Source organism: Garra rufa, chromosome 17 (assembly GCF_049309525.1).
Source record: "Garra rufa chromosome 17, GarRuf1.0, whole genome shotgun sequence".
NCBI classification, from domain to species: Eukaryota; Metazoa; Chordata; class Actinopteri; order Cypriniformes; family Cyprinidae; genus Garra; species Garra rufa.
Window position 1 is genome coordinate 26,975,021 of NC_133377.1, and position 12,327 is coordinate 26,987,347.

The window sequence follows — 12,327 nt, forward strand, 5'->3', positions numbered from 1 at the left end:
GTTGGCCCTAGGGACTCCAAATTTGGTCAGATTATTATTTATGGTCATGACTACAATTGTGCCAATTTTCATCATTTTCCTATATTGCGTTCATAGGGCTGCCATAGACTCCCATTGGGAAGAAGAAGAAGAAGAAGAAAGAACGCCTCCAGATACAATAGGGGCTACAGCCCTTTCAGGGCTTGGCCCCTAATAATAATAACAGTAATAATAACAATACGTGTTTCTTCAACAGCAAATCCTCATATTAGAATGATTTCTGAAGCATCATGTGACACTGAAGACTTGAGTAATGATGCTGAAATATTAGCTTTGATTACAGGAATTAAATTACATTTTAAAATATTATTCAAATAGAAAGCAGTTATTTAAAATAGTAAAAATATTTCACAATATCAATGTTTTTGCTGTATTTTGGATCAAATAAATGCAGGCTTGGTGAGCAGAAGAGAATTCTTTAAAAAAACAATAAAAATCTTTTGACTGGTAGTGTATATTAGTAAAACATTTTACTGATTTACATGTGGATAGATATTTTGAAAGCTGATTCATTTCCCAGTGAATCAGAAAATAAATAATAAATGCTTTTACTTATTATTTATCAAAACACGCTTTAAACTGTTTACTTAAAAACTAAAAAAATAATTCTTATATAAATGATTTGAGGGCTCTTTGAGTTTGTTTTTTTAATAAAATGGTCATTCATATTTACAAAAACTGTTAAAAGCACAAATTTATCATGACATTATAAAACGCATATAATATCATATACAGTAAGAAAATATTACATGGTGAATTAGGTTAACATTTATGAACATATGTAATAGCTCTCCTTTTGGTATAAACAACTCTTAGTTGTGTAGTTTTATAATAGCATAAAAATCAAAACAACTGCAAAAAAGGCAAAAGGCAAAGACACAGTACTTCTCTGTAATGGGGTTAACCGTAAGCGTATTTATCTGATGCAGCTCTGTCATTTGGTGTGATCTGTCCACTCAACTTCATCAGCAGCTTGACGATAAGGCCAGCCTAGAGAAAAAACACAAAGATGATTAACTCGGGTTTCACATTGTCACAATGAATGCCAAGATGCAAGGAAGACACATACCTGTTTGGTGTGTACAATAAAGTTCTTCTTGTTCTCTAGACTGTGTATCTGGACATACTGGTCGGCCTGACCCAACTGCCACATAAATGTCCCATACTCCATACTGAGATGAAGCACCTAATTAATAAAACACACAGAAGATTTAAAAGGAAAATAATATATGTAAAAGCATCTGCCCATATGATATAAAGTGACTAAAATCTCACTTTTGTCTCCATGTTCATTAGATGCAGGCCTTTGGTGTTCACACCCACATACACTCGAATAACCTTGTGGGTACTGGAGCTAGCCTTGGTGAACACCTGTCCTATGAAGAAAGCCGCCCCATAGGTGGGGATATCCCAGCAGTTTTGCAGAAAGAGTCTCTGGAGGTGATGCATCTCTTTACTCACACCCTCACTGGTGCTCAAACTCTACACACACAGAGAATGGAGAAATTCAGAGAAAATCAAGAAGTTGCAGAACTTTTTTTTAAACTTTCTGATGGTTTCTACAAAACTATTAAGCAGAGCAACATCTATAACGTGGTTACACGTTCATGTAACACGTGCTACGTGGTCATGAAACGTAATGTTTGCATGCGTTTTCAAGCCTTGTGGTTTAAAAATGAGTGATTTTAAGCCATTGAAATGCAATCAGCAGTGAGAAAAGAGAGAAAATCTCTCACTGCTCTTGACTAAATCACTTTTGTAACTTTAATAACAAGAAATATATTTAATTCACAGTGAAGTGTTTTTATACATTTGATTACTTTTTATAATGTATGTAGCATTTCTTTAGATTTTTTGTCCTATTGCTTGTAATTTTGTCCTATTGCTTGTTTTCTTTAATCGCTGAATGGACTGTTTTACTTGTCGTCAGTGAGCCTGATTTTTTTTTTTTTTTTTATGATTCTGACACTGGTGACAAGAATTATATTGTTTTTATGGTACCAAACATTTTGAAATCTCAAATTGTTTTAAAGGGGTCATCCAGTGCCACATGCACTTTCAAGCAGTTTGAACTGAAATGTGTGTTGGGAGTGTGTGTACACAACCACCCTAGAATGACAAAGATCCACCCAGTAGTTTTCTTTTAATTAAGTGAAATAATTTGCCTCTTCTCATAACGAGCCGTTCTCAGATGCCTGTCGTTGTGGCGACGACAGAGGCCGCTCCTGTGATAGTTGATAGACAGCAGTGTTTTAGCATAGACCTGCCCGAGTGTAGACTGACAGCACTGAGGGAATGTGACCACCGATCTACCTAAATGGGTTCATGTTTACGTGAATCATTTCTCACCATACTGCTTTATAAACAAGGGTCAGTATAAAGCTTAGCTTTGTAACGCTAGATGGTTTAAAATGGTGTCTGTTAATGATTAAGATGTAACGTTAACGCAATACCTGCAAACGTGTTTACAGCCCACAACTGCATATGAGTAAAGACTATAACACTCACATTTATGTATTTCAATATAAGGACAGGGTAAGTTATGTTAACCGATCACTTTTTTGCTCTTGTTCAATCAGCTATACCTCAGTAAACACACTGCGTTCATCTCTATACCACAGTAAACACACCGCGTTCGTCTCTGTACAGTAAACATCTGATGACCCCTTTGAGCAAAAATAGCTACAAAGTTTTTTTAAGTTTTAATGTTTTTTAAAGTTTTTTAATGTTTTAAGTTTGAATGACTTTTAATGTTTTTTAAAGAATTCTCTTCTGCTCCTCAAGCCTGCATTTATTTGATCCAAAATACAGCAAAAGCTGTAAAATTGTTAAATATTTTTAGTATTAAAAATAAACCCTTTCTATTTGAAGATATTTTAAAATGTAATTTATTTCTGTGATCAAAGCTAAATTTTCAGCATTATTACTCCAGTCTTCAGTGTCACATGATCCTTTAGAAATCTAATTTGCTGTTCAAGAAACATTTATTATTTTTATAAATATTTAAAACAGCTAGGTACATTTTCTTTGATGCATAAAAAAGATCCAAAGATCAGCATTTATCTGACATAAAAAGCTTTTGTAACATTATACACAATACCATTTTTTTTTGGAAAGAAATCATAGAAATGAATACTTTCATTTTAGCAAGGATGTTTTAAATTGGTCAAAAGTGATGATGAAGACATTTATAATGTTACAAAATGCTGTTCTTCTGAACTTTCGATTCACCAAAGAAACCTGAAAAAAATCTACTCAGCAGTTTTTAACATAATAATAATAATAATTGTATTTTGAGCAGCAAATCAGAATATTGAGTTATTTTGAAGGATCATGTGACTAAAGTAATGATGCTAAAAATTCAGCTTTGAAATAACAGGAATAAATTGCATTTTAAAATATATTCAAATAGAAAACAGTTCTTTTAAATAGTACAAATAAATCCTACTGTTCAAAACCTTTGACTGGTAGTGTATATCGTGATATATATTGTTAATGTGAAACAAAATTACTCACATTGTGGCCATATCACCCAGCCCTACACCAGCATTTAAAAACAAATGATCTGAATTGACACACCTTGTACTCGTGAAGTATCCTGTTAGTCCAGTGATGTGCTTTGCTCTTGACCTTTGAGATTGGAACTATGGATCTGAGGTTTTCCTCACTGCATGGAACAAGAAATATTTATATGTCTTTGATATGTGTAATTGTCAATACAAGGCAATCGATGAGGAATGAGCTACATACTTCAAAAAGCCCTGTTTGTGCTTCTTGCTGTCGTAGTTTCCATAAATGATCTGCAGGAGGAGGCTGGCAAGAGTAATTAGCTTGTTGTCTGACGCTGATAGGAAGCCTTTGAGGAGGCAGTGACGAGCTTCATCGAACAACATAAGAATAGACTTTGGATCTTCAACCTAGTAAAGAAATGTACATGAATTTCACAGCAGGATGTAGAAGGAGACTCTAAACCATTGTTTTCAAAACACCAATGTGGATTAGGTGGTATTATTGAGCAAAAACAGACTGAGCAAAGATAATGTGGCAGACACCTTTTTTTCTATTTCTAAGGGCAGCCGAACATTTCTGCGCAGGAACAGTTGTGGAGTTTCCCTTTGGGGATCCAGAGCTGTGAGATCAGTAACTATCTCGCTCCAGTTCCCTAAGTGCTGCAAGGGCATATGGTATGGCTTCAGCTGGAGAGCTGTAAAACACCACAGGGCCAGATTTGTCTCAATCCAAATCAAATAAAAAAGAATGAAGAAAAAAAAAGTGAAGGTGATATATGAGTTGTGGATGTGTTATTAGTCTTACTGAGGTTCTCTGAGCAGATCCAGATGGTGAAGTACTGTTGTGTCTCCTGCGATAGTCTCATGCCCTCCATGATCTGCTGCACTGTTGTGTTGTTCCCATGTTTCAGTTCCACAGTCCTATATGATCCATCCATGCGATAAATTCTCACCTTCTCATACTGAAACACAAACAAACATGCTATTCAGAATCTACACAACTTCACAATGCCGATACAGAACTTCAACTCTGTGGAGCAGAAGCATTGTGTAGTTACAACATAGTGGTTTCACACTCACTGGTTTATTGTTGGCTTGCTGAAGGAGTTTCACCGTCTCCTCCCAGTTGTTCTGCTTGCTCTCTTCACATACTTGAAGGGGGGATCGTTTCTGTTGGTCCTCAATGTGCTTAAAATGAGAAGTTAAGTAATAAGTAATTTGTTGGTTTAGAATTCAGCATCATGTCAGCTAGAATGGCTATATTTATGGCAAGAGATAAAAAAAAATAAACAATCTTAACTACAGTTGAGGTCAAAAGTTTACATACACCTTGCAGAATCTGCAAAATGTTAATTATTTTACCAAAATAAGAGGGATCATACAAAATGCATGTTATTTTTTATTAAGACATTTCACATAAAATATGTTTACATATAGTCCACAAGAGAAAATAGTAGTTGAATTTATAAAAATGACCCCGTTCAAAAGTTGACATACACTTGATTCTTAATACTGTGTTGTTACCTGAATGTTCCACAGCTGTTTTTTTTTTTTTTTTTTTTTTTTTCCCCGATTTAGTTCATGAGTCCCTTGTTTGTCCTGAACCATTAAACTGCCTACTGTTCGTTAGAAAAATCCTTCAGGTCCCACACATTCTTTGTTTTTTCAGCATTTTTGTGTATTCTGAGATGCATCTTTTCACACTGAGGACAACTGAGGGACTATTAGAAAAGGTTCAAATGCTCACTGAGGCTCCAGATGAAAAAAATATGCATTGAGATTCAGGAGTGTAAACTTTTGAACAGAATGAAGTTGTGTACATTTTTTCTTATTTTGCTTAAACATTATCTTTTTTCATTGAGTACTGCCCTTCAGAAGCTACAGATGATACTGACATGTTTCCCAGAAGACAAAATAAGTTAATTTACCCTGATCTTCATATTCAAAATGTTTTTACCCACCCGGCATTTTGCATTTTGTTTCCTTATGAAGCATCAGAACATTCATTTGAACCTTCTGTAATAGTTGCATATGAGTCCCACAGTTGTCCTCAGTATAAAAAGATGGATCTCACAATCATTCAGTCATTGTATGATTGTATCAAATGCAAAAAGAATCAAATCTATGTAACCTTTTGAACGGGGCCATTTTTATAAATTCAACAATTATTTTTTCTTGTGGACTATATGTAAATGTATTTTATGTGAAATATTTTATTCAGGTCAGTACTAAATTACAAATAACATGCATTTTGTACAATCTCTCTTATTTAAGTAAAATAATTAATAATTAACATTTTGCAGATTCCCAACTCTATATATATTAGTGGTGGGCCGTTATCGGCGTTAACGTGCTGCGTTAACGTGAGACTCTTATCGGGCGATAAAAAAAAATATCGCCGTTAATCTATTCTCAAAGTTGGGTTGGGAGCTTGGTCTAAACTACGTAAGCTGTGATGACTTTCACCGTGATTTTTTGGCGCGGATGACGTATTCCTAGTCGAATTGCACTGTAGGGGGCGAGAACGAGTCCTCAACTTCTGTGAAATTACCACATCAAATGAGACGTGCAAACATGGATGCAGTTATGAAGCCGCTTCAGGGCAGGTGCGTGCGTTGCTAGACCCTTTTTACTGGGGCACGTGCCCCAGTGAAAATCTGCTGTGCCCCAGTAAAATCTCAAATTTGAGTTATAATTTACTTTCATAATCCCGAAATAAAGACATTAAACTATATGCAATAACTGAATTGACGCTTCTAAAAGCAACGCAGTTTAATCGAAGACTATGCACGCAGATAGGCCATCCATTCCCGTGCGCGTCTGTGTATTTAACGGCAACGCGCACGTTGTGCAGCCTTTTGCGCAGAAGTACTTGGTTACACAAGTTTGTATAGGTAATTATGTTGTAAATGCAATTGTCAAGCAGTTTGTGATGCATTTTTGAAAAAAGGAGATGAGCGCCTGTTCTAATGCGCCACCTGGCCCGTTCTCGAAGACTTACTTTTAGTCATTATTTGGGTAGCACACATATTCTGAATGCCTTCAGCAGAATTCAAATTAGCCATTTTAATCTAGATTAATTCCAAGATTTAATCTAGATTAAAAAAATTAATCTATGCCCACCCCTAATATATATATATATATATATTAGTGGTGGGCCGTTATCGGCGTTAACGTGCTGCGTTAACGTGAGACTCTTATCGGGCGATAAAATAAATACTGCCGTTAATCTATTCTCAAAGTTGGGTTGGGAGCTGAGTCTATACTACGCAAGCTATGATGACTTTCACCTTGATATTTTAGCGCGGATGTATACCCAGTTGAATTGCACTGTAGGGGGCGAGAACGAGTCTTCGAACCTGTGTGTATGCCTACTGTGAAATTACCACATCAAACGAGACGTGCTAACAATGGATGCAGCTATGAAGCCGCCAGGTTTGCTTCAGGGAAGGTACGTTGCTAGACCCTTTTTACTGGGGCACGTGCCCAATTTAATTTACTTTGATAAACCCGAAATAAAGACATTACACTATATGCAACAACTGAATTGACGCTTCTAAAAGCAACGCAGTTTAACCGAAAACTATGCACACAGATATCCATGCCCGTGCGCGTCTTTGTATTTAACTGCAACGCGCAAGTCACGCTGCCTTTTACGCTGAAGTACATGAGGTGAAGGAATAGTTGGTTACGCAAGTTTGTATAGTTAATTGTGTTGTAAATGCAATGGTCAAGCAGTTTGTGATGCATTTTGGAAACAGGAGATGAGCCCCTGGTCTAATGCGCCACCTGGCTTGAGAAACCTGTTCTCAAAAGATTTACTTTTAGTCATTATTTGGGTAGCACACATATTCTGAATGCGTTCAAATTAGCCATTTTAATCTAGATTAATTCCAAGATTACAGTGAGATTAATCTAGATTAAAAAAATTAATCTATGCCCACCACTAATATATATATATATATATATATATATATATACATACACACACACACACACACAGGTAATCTGAATATAAAAGAGGGAAAATTGGCATAGACAATTAAATATAAAAATTGTATTTCTCACTCTGTCTATCTCTGGGTGCTGCAGAAGGAGCTGTACAATTTCTGCATGACCTCCAATCGCTGCAAAGTGTAAAGGAGAGCTCAGTTGGCCATTTAGAAGATTGGGGTTACAGTTTCCTTTCTCCAACAGAAGTTTGGTGGCCTCCACCTTTCCATGCCTGTAGTCAGAGGAAAACATTATATTTAGAGACCTTTTATGTAATTTAGCTGAGTAAAGTTGAGATGATGGGCAGAAGAGGAGGAAAGGGATCTGAGTGATCTCACATTTCCAAATGAGAAATAGAGAGACCTAAACAAACACTTCATATATAGATACTTAATTGAAAAAAACAGGAAGCTATTATATACCAGCATGCATAATGAATGGGCGCCCAGTGATCGCTGTCCAGCTGTTTAACCGAGAAACCACTTTCCAGCAGTTTGGACAGAAGCTCAGTGTCTCCTTCACAGGCACTGCGGTGCAGAGGAAAATCATCCACCCACTGGCGCTCTCTAGAGGACACAGAGTGGTGACAAAAACATGATCAGTCCCCCAACAGATGTATATTTGGATTATTTTAGTAATAATATAATACACAGAACTTTGGCATTTTAAGTGCATGTACGGACTTGTCTTCTGTGACGCTGGTCATACTGTGCTGCCATTTGTCTCTCTTTGGAATCTGGATTTTGGAATAATCTGGTGCTCCCAAGCCGAAGTAAGGGTTGATGATGACTTTGTCCACCTTTATGGAAGAGTTTAATAGGTAAATCATTTTCTTTAACTATTATTATGCATTCAATTGATCAATTACACAAGACAAATGACTATTGAGTTTGGGGCTGATAAAATGTTTTAAAAGTATAGTTCACCCAAAAATAAAAATACTGTCATTAATTTCTCACCCTCATGTCATTTCAAACCCATCAGACCTTTGTTCATCTTTGGAATACATATTAAGATGTTTTTGATGAAATCTGAGTGCTTTCTGATTTTGCATAGAAAACAACACAATTGACACGTTCAAGGCCTACAAAAGTAGTAAGAACTCTAGGATTTGATCAAAAATCCCTCATTTGTGTTCTGAAGATGAACGAAGGCCTTACAGGTTTGCAGCAACATGAGGCCTTCTTCTGACCATAATAATGAAAGAGTCTCACTCTGTTAGTGTACTGCAGATCTGACCCATAGAGAGGGTTCTCAATGCACAAGTCAGCTTTCTCCAGGGACATCATCTTGCTCTTGATTTCCAGAGCTGTATAGCCCATGTGGAGAGGACCGTCAATTTGCTTGCTTTCCACTGCATAGGCCGGGTTACTCACATTAGTTTTTACACGGTCTACCGGAGCCGGTCGAAAAAGTGCAGGAATGGCGTGAGGCACAGTGTGTTGCTCTGCTAACCACCTGACACAAAGAGGGACAATACTTTATTAACATGTAACGTAGCTAACAACAACAACTCATCTCATCTGGATGTGAGTGCATTCCTAAAAAAGGAAATAAAATGAACTTTTAGAAAAAATAAAACATAACATGTACTCTATTTCTCTACAGATTTTTGTCCAGTCCTACAGTGAGAATATCACCTCTACTAACTTAAAGGCTACTGGTACAGTCTATGGTTATATTACAATGATAGCAAAAGTTATATTAGCCTTGCAAAAGTATTCACAAGTGTTATGTTGCTACCTTATGACAAACTGTTTTAAATTACTTTTTCCCCCACATCAATCTACACTCCATGCACCATAATGACAAAGCAAAAACAGAATTGTCTCAACTTCATAAATTTATTAAAAATAAAAAATGAAATAAGTACATTGCATAAGTATACAGCCTCAAATCTTTTTGGGTATGACGCAAAAAGATTTGCACATCAACATTTGCCAATTATCTGCCATTCTTCATTTCACCTCTTCACCTCTCAAGCTCTGTCAGCTTGAATGGGGTCTGGCAGATATTTTCAGGTTTCTCCAGAAATGTTTGATTGGGTTCAAACCCAGGCTGTGGCCACTCAAGGACAGTCACAGAGTCGTCTAAGCCACTCTTGCTGTGTGCTTAGGTTAATTGCCCTGTTGGAAGGTGAACCTTCTGCCCAGTCTGAGGTTCTGAATGCTCTGGATTGAGTTTTTATTAAGGCTATCTCAATATTTCTGTGCATTGAGGTTTTCCTTTACTCTGACAAGTCCCTCAGTCCCTGCCACTGAAAAACAGCCCCACAGCATGAGGCTGCTAACAGCACACTTTACTTTTGGGATGATACTCTGCAAGTGATGAGCAGTGCCTGGGTTCCTTCAAACATGATTCTTGGAATTGATGTTCATTAGACCAGAGAATCTTGAGGGTCCTTTAGGTCAGTGGCCTCAATCTCAATTCCTGAGATTTTTTTCTCTGATATGCATTTTCAGTTATTAGATCTTTTATTAAGACATGTGTGCCTTTACAAATCATACTCATTCAAATGAATTTGCCACAGGTTAACTTCACTCGAAGGGTAGTAACATCTACAAGCAACATGAATGCTCCTGAGCTAAATTTCAACTGTCACAGAATACTTATGCAACAGAGTGTAAGTTTTTTATTTTTTAATAAACTTGCAAAGATGTTAAAAACCTGTCCTTTGCCATTATGGAGTGTGGAGTGTAGATTGATGTGGGAGTAAAAAATAATTTAAAGTTTAACATAAGGCAGCAACATAAAATGTTAAAAAAAAAAAAAAAAAAAAAAAAAAAAAAGAAGTACCTTCACAAGGCACTGTAATACACCCTGCAAAACTTCCTGTTTCAACAGTAAATTGTCTTTATATTACCATGATATGTCTCTAAAGTCCTATCAACATGATTTTCAAACACTTTGATGGTCAGGGACGATGTTTAAACTTACTTGTCCAGAGCGAGTAGCATCTTTGAGGTGGAGGAGGAAAAATGGGCACTGGTTTCACTACACACACGCATAATGTCCTGAAGGCAGTAGAAACTGGGGCTCCCAGGGTGATAAACAGACTTGCTGTTGTCTACATTGGAATATAGACCATAACAACAGTGTTCACTGCTTTATACTATCATATATATACACATGCATACAACCTTTTGGCCACCTAAGAGAGTGTTTCTTACCTTTGACATTGATTGGCACAATAAATAAGGAGGCCTCCTTCCCTTCGCTGTCACCATCTAACTGAAACTTCCTCATGTGCACGACACGTTTCCCTGCAGCAAAGATCGTATATGCTTTAGTGGAGATAATTAAGAGCTGATTATTGTGCCGTAGAGCTGAATGATGAGGTTCTGAAACCAAACACCTCTTGCAACGACCACTAACCTATTATTCCCTGGTTATTGGATATGGGCTTCGTGGTTTCATCTACATACTCCAGAATTGACTTTGTCCGGTCACTGTCGGCGTAAATTTTGGTCCCAAGCAGTACTTTCTTCCGTTTTTTCTCTTTTCCCTCCAGGGGAACTTCAATAAGTAAAATCTGCATGGAAATGCAAATTTAAACATGGAGATGACTCGAAGATAAACTTAAGGCATAATGCTTCAGCTATATCTCACTCACCTCATAGGCTTTAGCTCTGTACTCTTTGGAGTTGAGGCTGGCTGTGTTCTTTGGTCGTATAACAGCTACAAACACCTCTTCAAACTCTTGGTTTCCCATCACGTAGCTCCTCTTTAGTTCCAGCTGTCATTAAGCCTTTAAACACCATGCCTGCAATTATATAATGAACACTTAAAGTACCAGGTTATGTGCTTAATTGTTACATATTGGCCACTTTGCAACGCTCAAAGATAATAGTTTACGTAAAAAAAAATATTTTCACAGCAAGAAATGAAGTCAATCAAGCTCGGAATAACATACTGCTAAATAGTGGTATTTTTTATTTTTGGGGTAAATTACTTCTATACCAGTTCACAAAAATAACTAAGTTACATCATTATCAGTATTAATGTCACGTTATTACAGGTATACACTATTACTTCTAAAAATCTAATATAACCGCGTATAAACACATGTAACGTTACATATGCGAAAAGAGTCGAGTATATATATGACCGTCTTTATTACTTTTGAAGGCATAACAACAGAATAGTTAATATTGTTAAAACCGGCAATTTATATCAAAGTTGATTGGTGTTAACATCTCCCAGAAGTTATTAGGAAGTTACATTATATCGGACTCCACCTCGCTGACATTATGCCGACGACAATGCTTTTTTACCGGCGTTCGTAATAGCTTTTTTACAATACATAACGATAAAAACATAACTGATAAAAATATACTGTAATAAAATATTAGCAGCACACATACACAAAGTAAAACATACCTCTTCTTTTCTGTCATATTTCTAACAACAAAGACCCTCTTCCGGACGCCAACGGAAATGAGTAAAATTTCAAAATAAAGGTCTCAAACAAACGAAACGAATAAGTAACGTAACTGCTGTAGCAGGCCTTTGTAAAATTAAAACATATCATTTATCCTAGTTAAACACCATTTAATCTCATGGCACGTCTCTATTAACATTCTCCGTCTGTATAGTATTTCCATTTAGCCAAGAAAGATGGCTTTGTTCTTGAACAAAGATAATCGACACGGTTTTACTATAATTTCCCAGATTTTACCACAAAGCCAGAAATGATTATATGTAACACTGAGGCTTTATCTCAAGGGGGGGGAGGAACTAAGCTACACACTGCAAATGACAAATCCATACAAACCTGTAGATGCAT

General features: G+C 36.6%; 1 protein-coding gene across 1 annotated transcript; it reads right to left on the reverse strand.

Annotated features, from left to right (window-relative positions):
- Positions 1–676: 676 nt before the first annotated feature.
- Positions 677–11,966, reverse strand: krit1 (KRIT1 ankyrin repeat containing). The gene is made up of 17 exons (XM_073822150.1): positions 11,922–11,966; positions 11,155–11,304; positions 10,917–11,073; positions 10,712–10,804; positions 10,479–10,608; positions 8,756–8,999; positions 8,225–8,340; positions 7,964–8,107; positions 7,617–7,773; positions 4,629–4,736; positions 4,354–4,510; positions 4,092–4,243; positions 3,790–3,956; positions 3,619–3,706; positions 1,315–1,521; positions 1,109–1,225; positions 677–1,029 (listed from the first exon to the last, which is right to left on the reverse strand). Exons 2-17 carry the CDS (start codon positions 11,251–11,253, stop codon positions 940–942), a joined length of 2,226 nt encoding a protein of 741 aa, XP_073678251.1. The 5' UTR covers positions 11,254–11,304; positions 11,922–11,966; the 3' UTR covers positions 677–939.
- Positions 11,967–12,327: the final 361 nt, after the last annotated feature.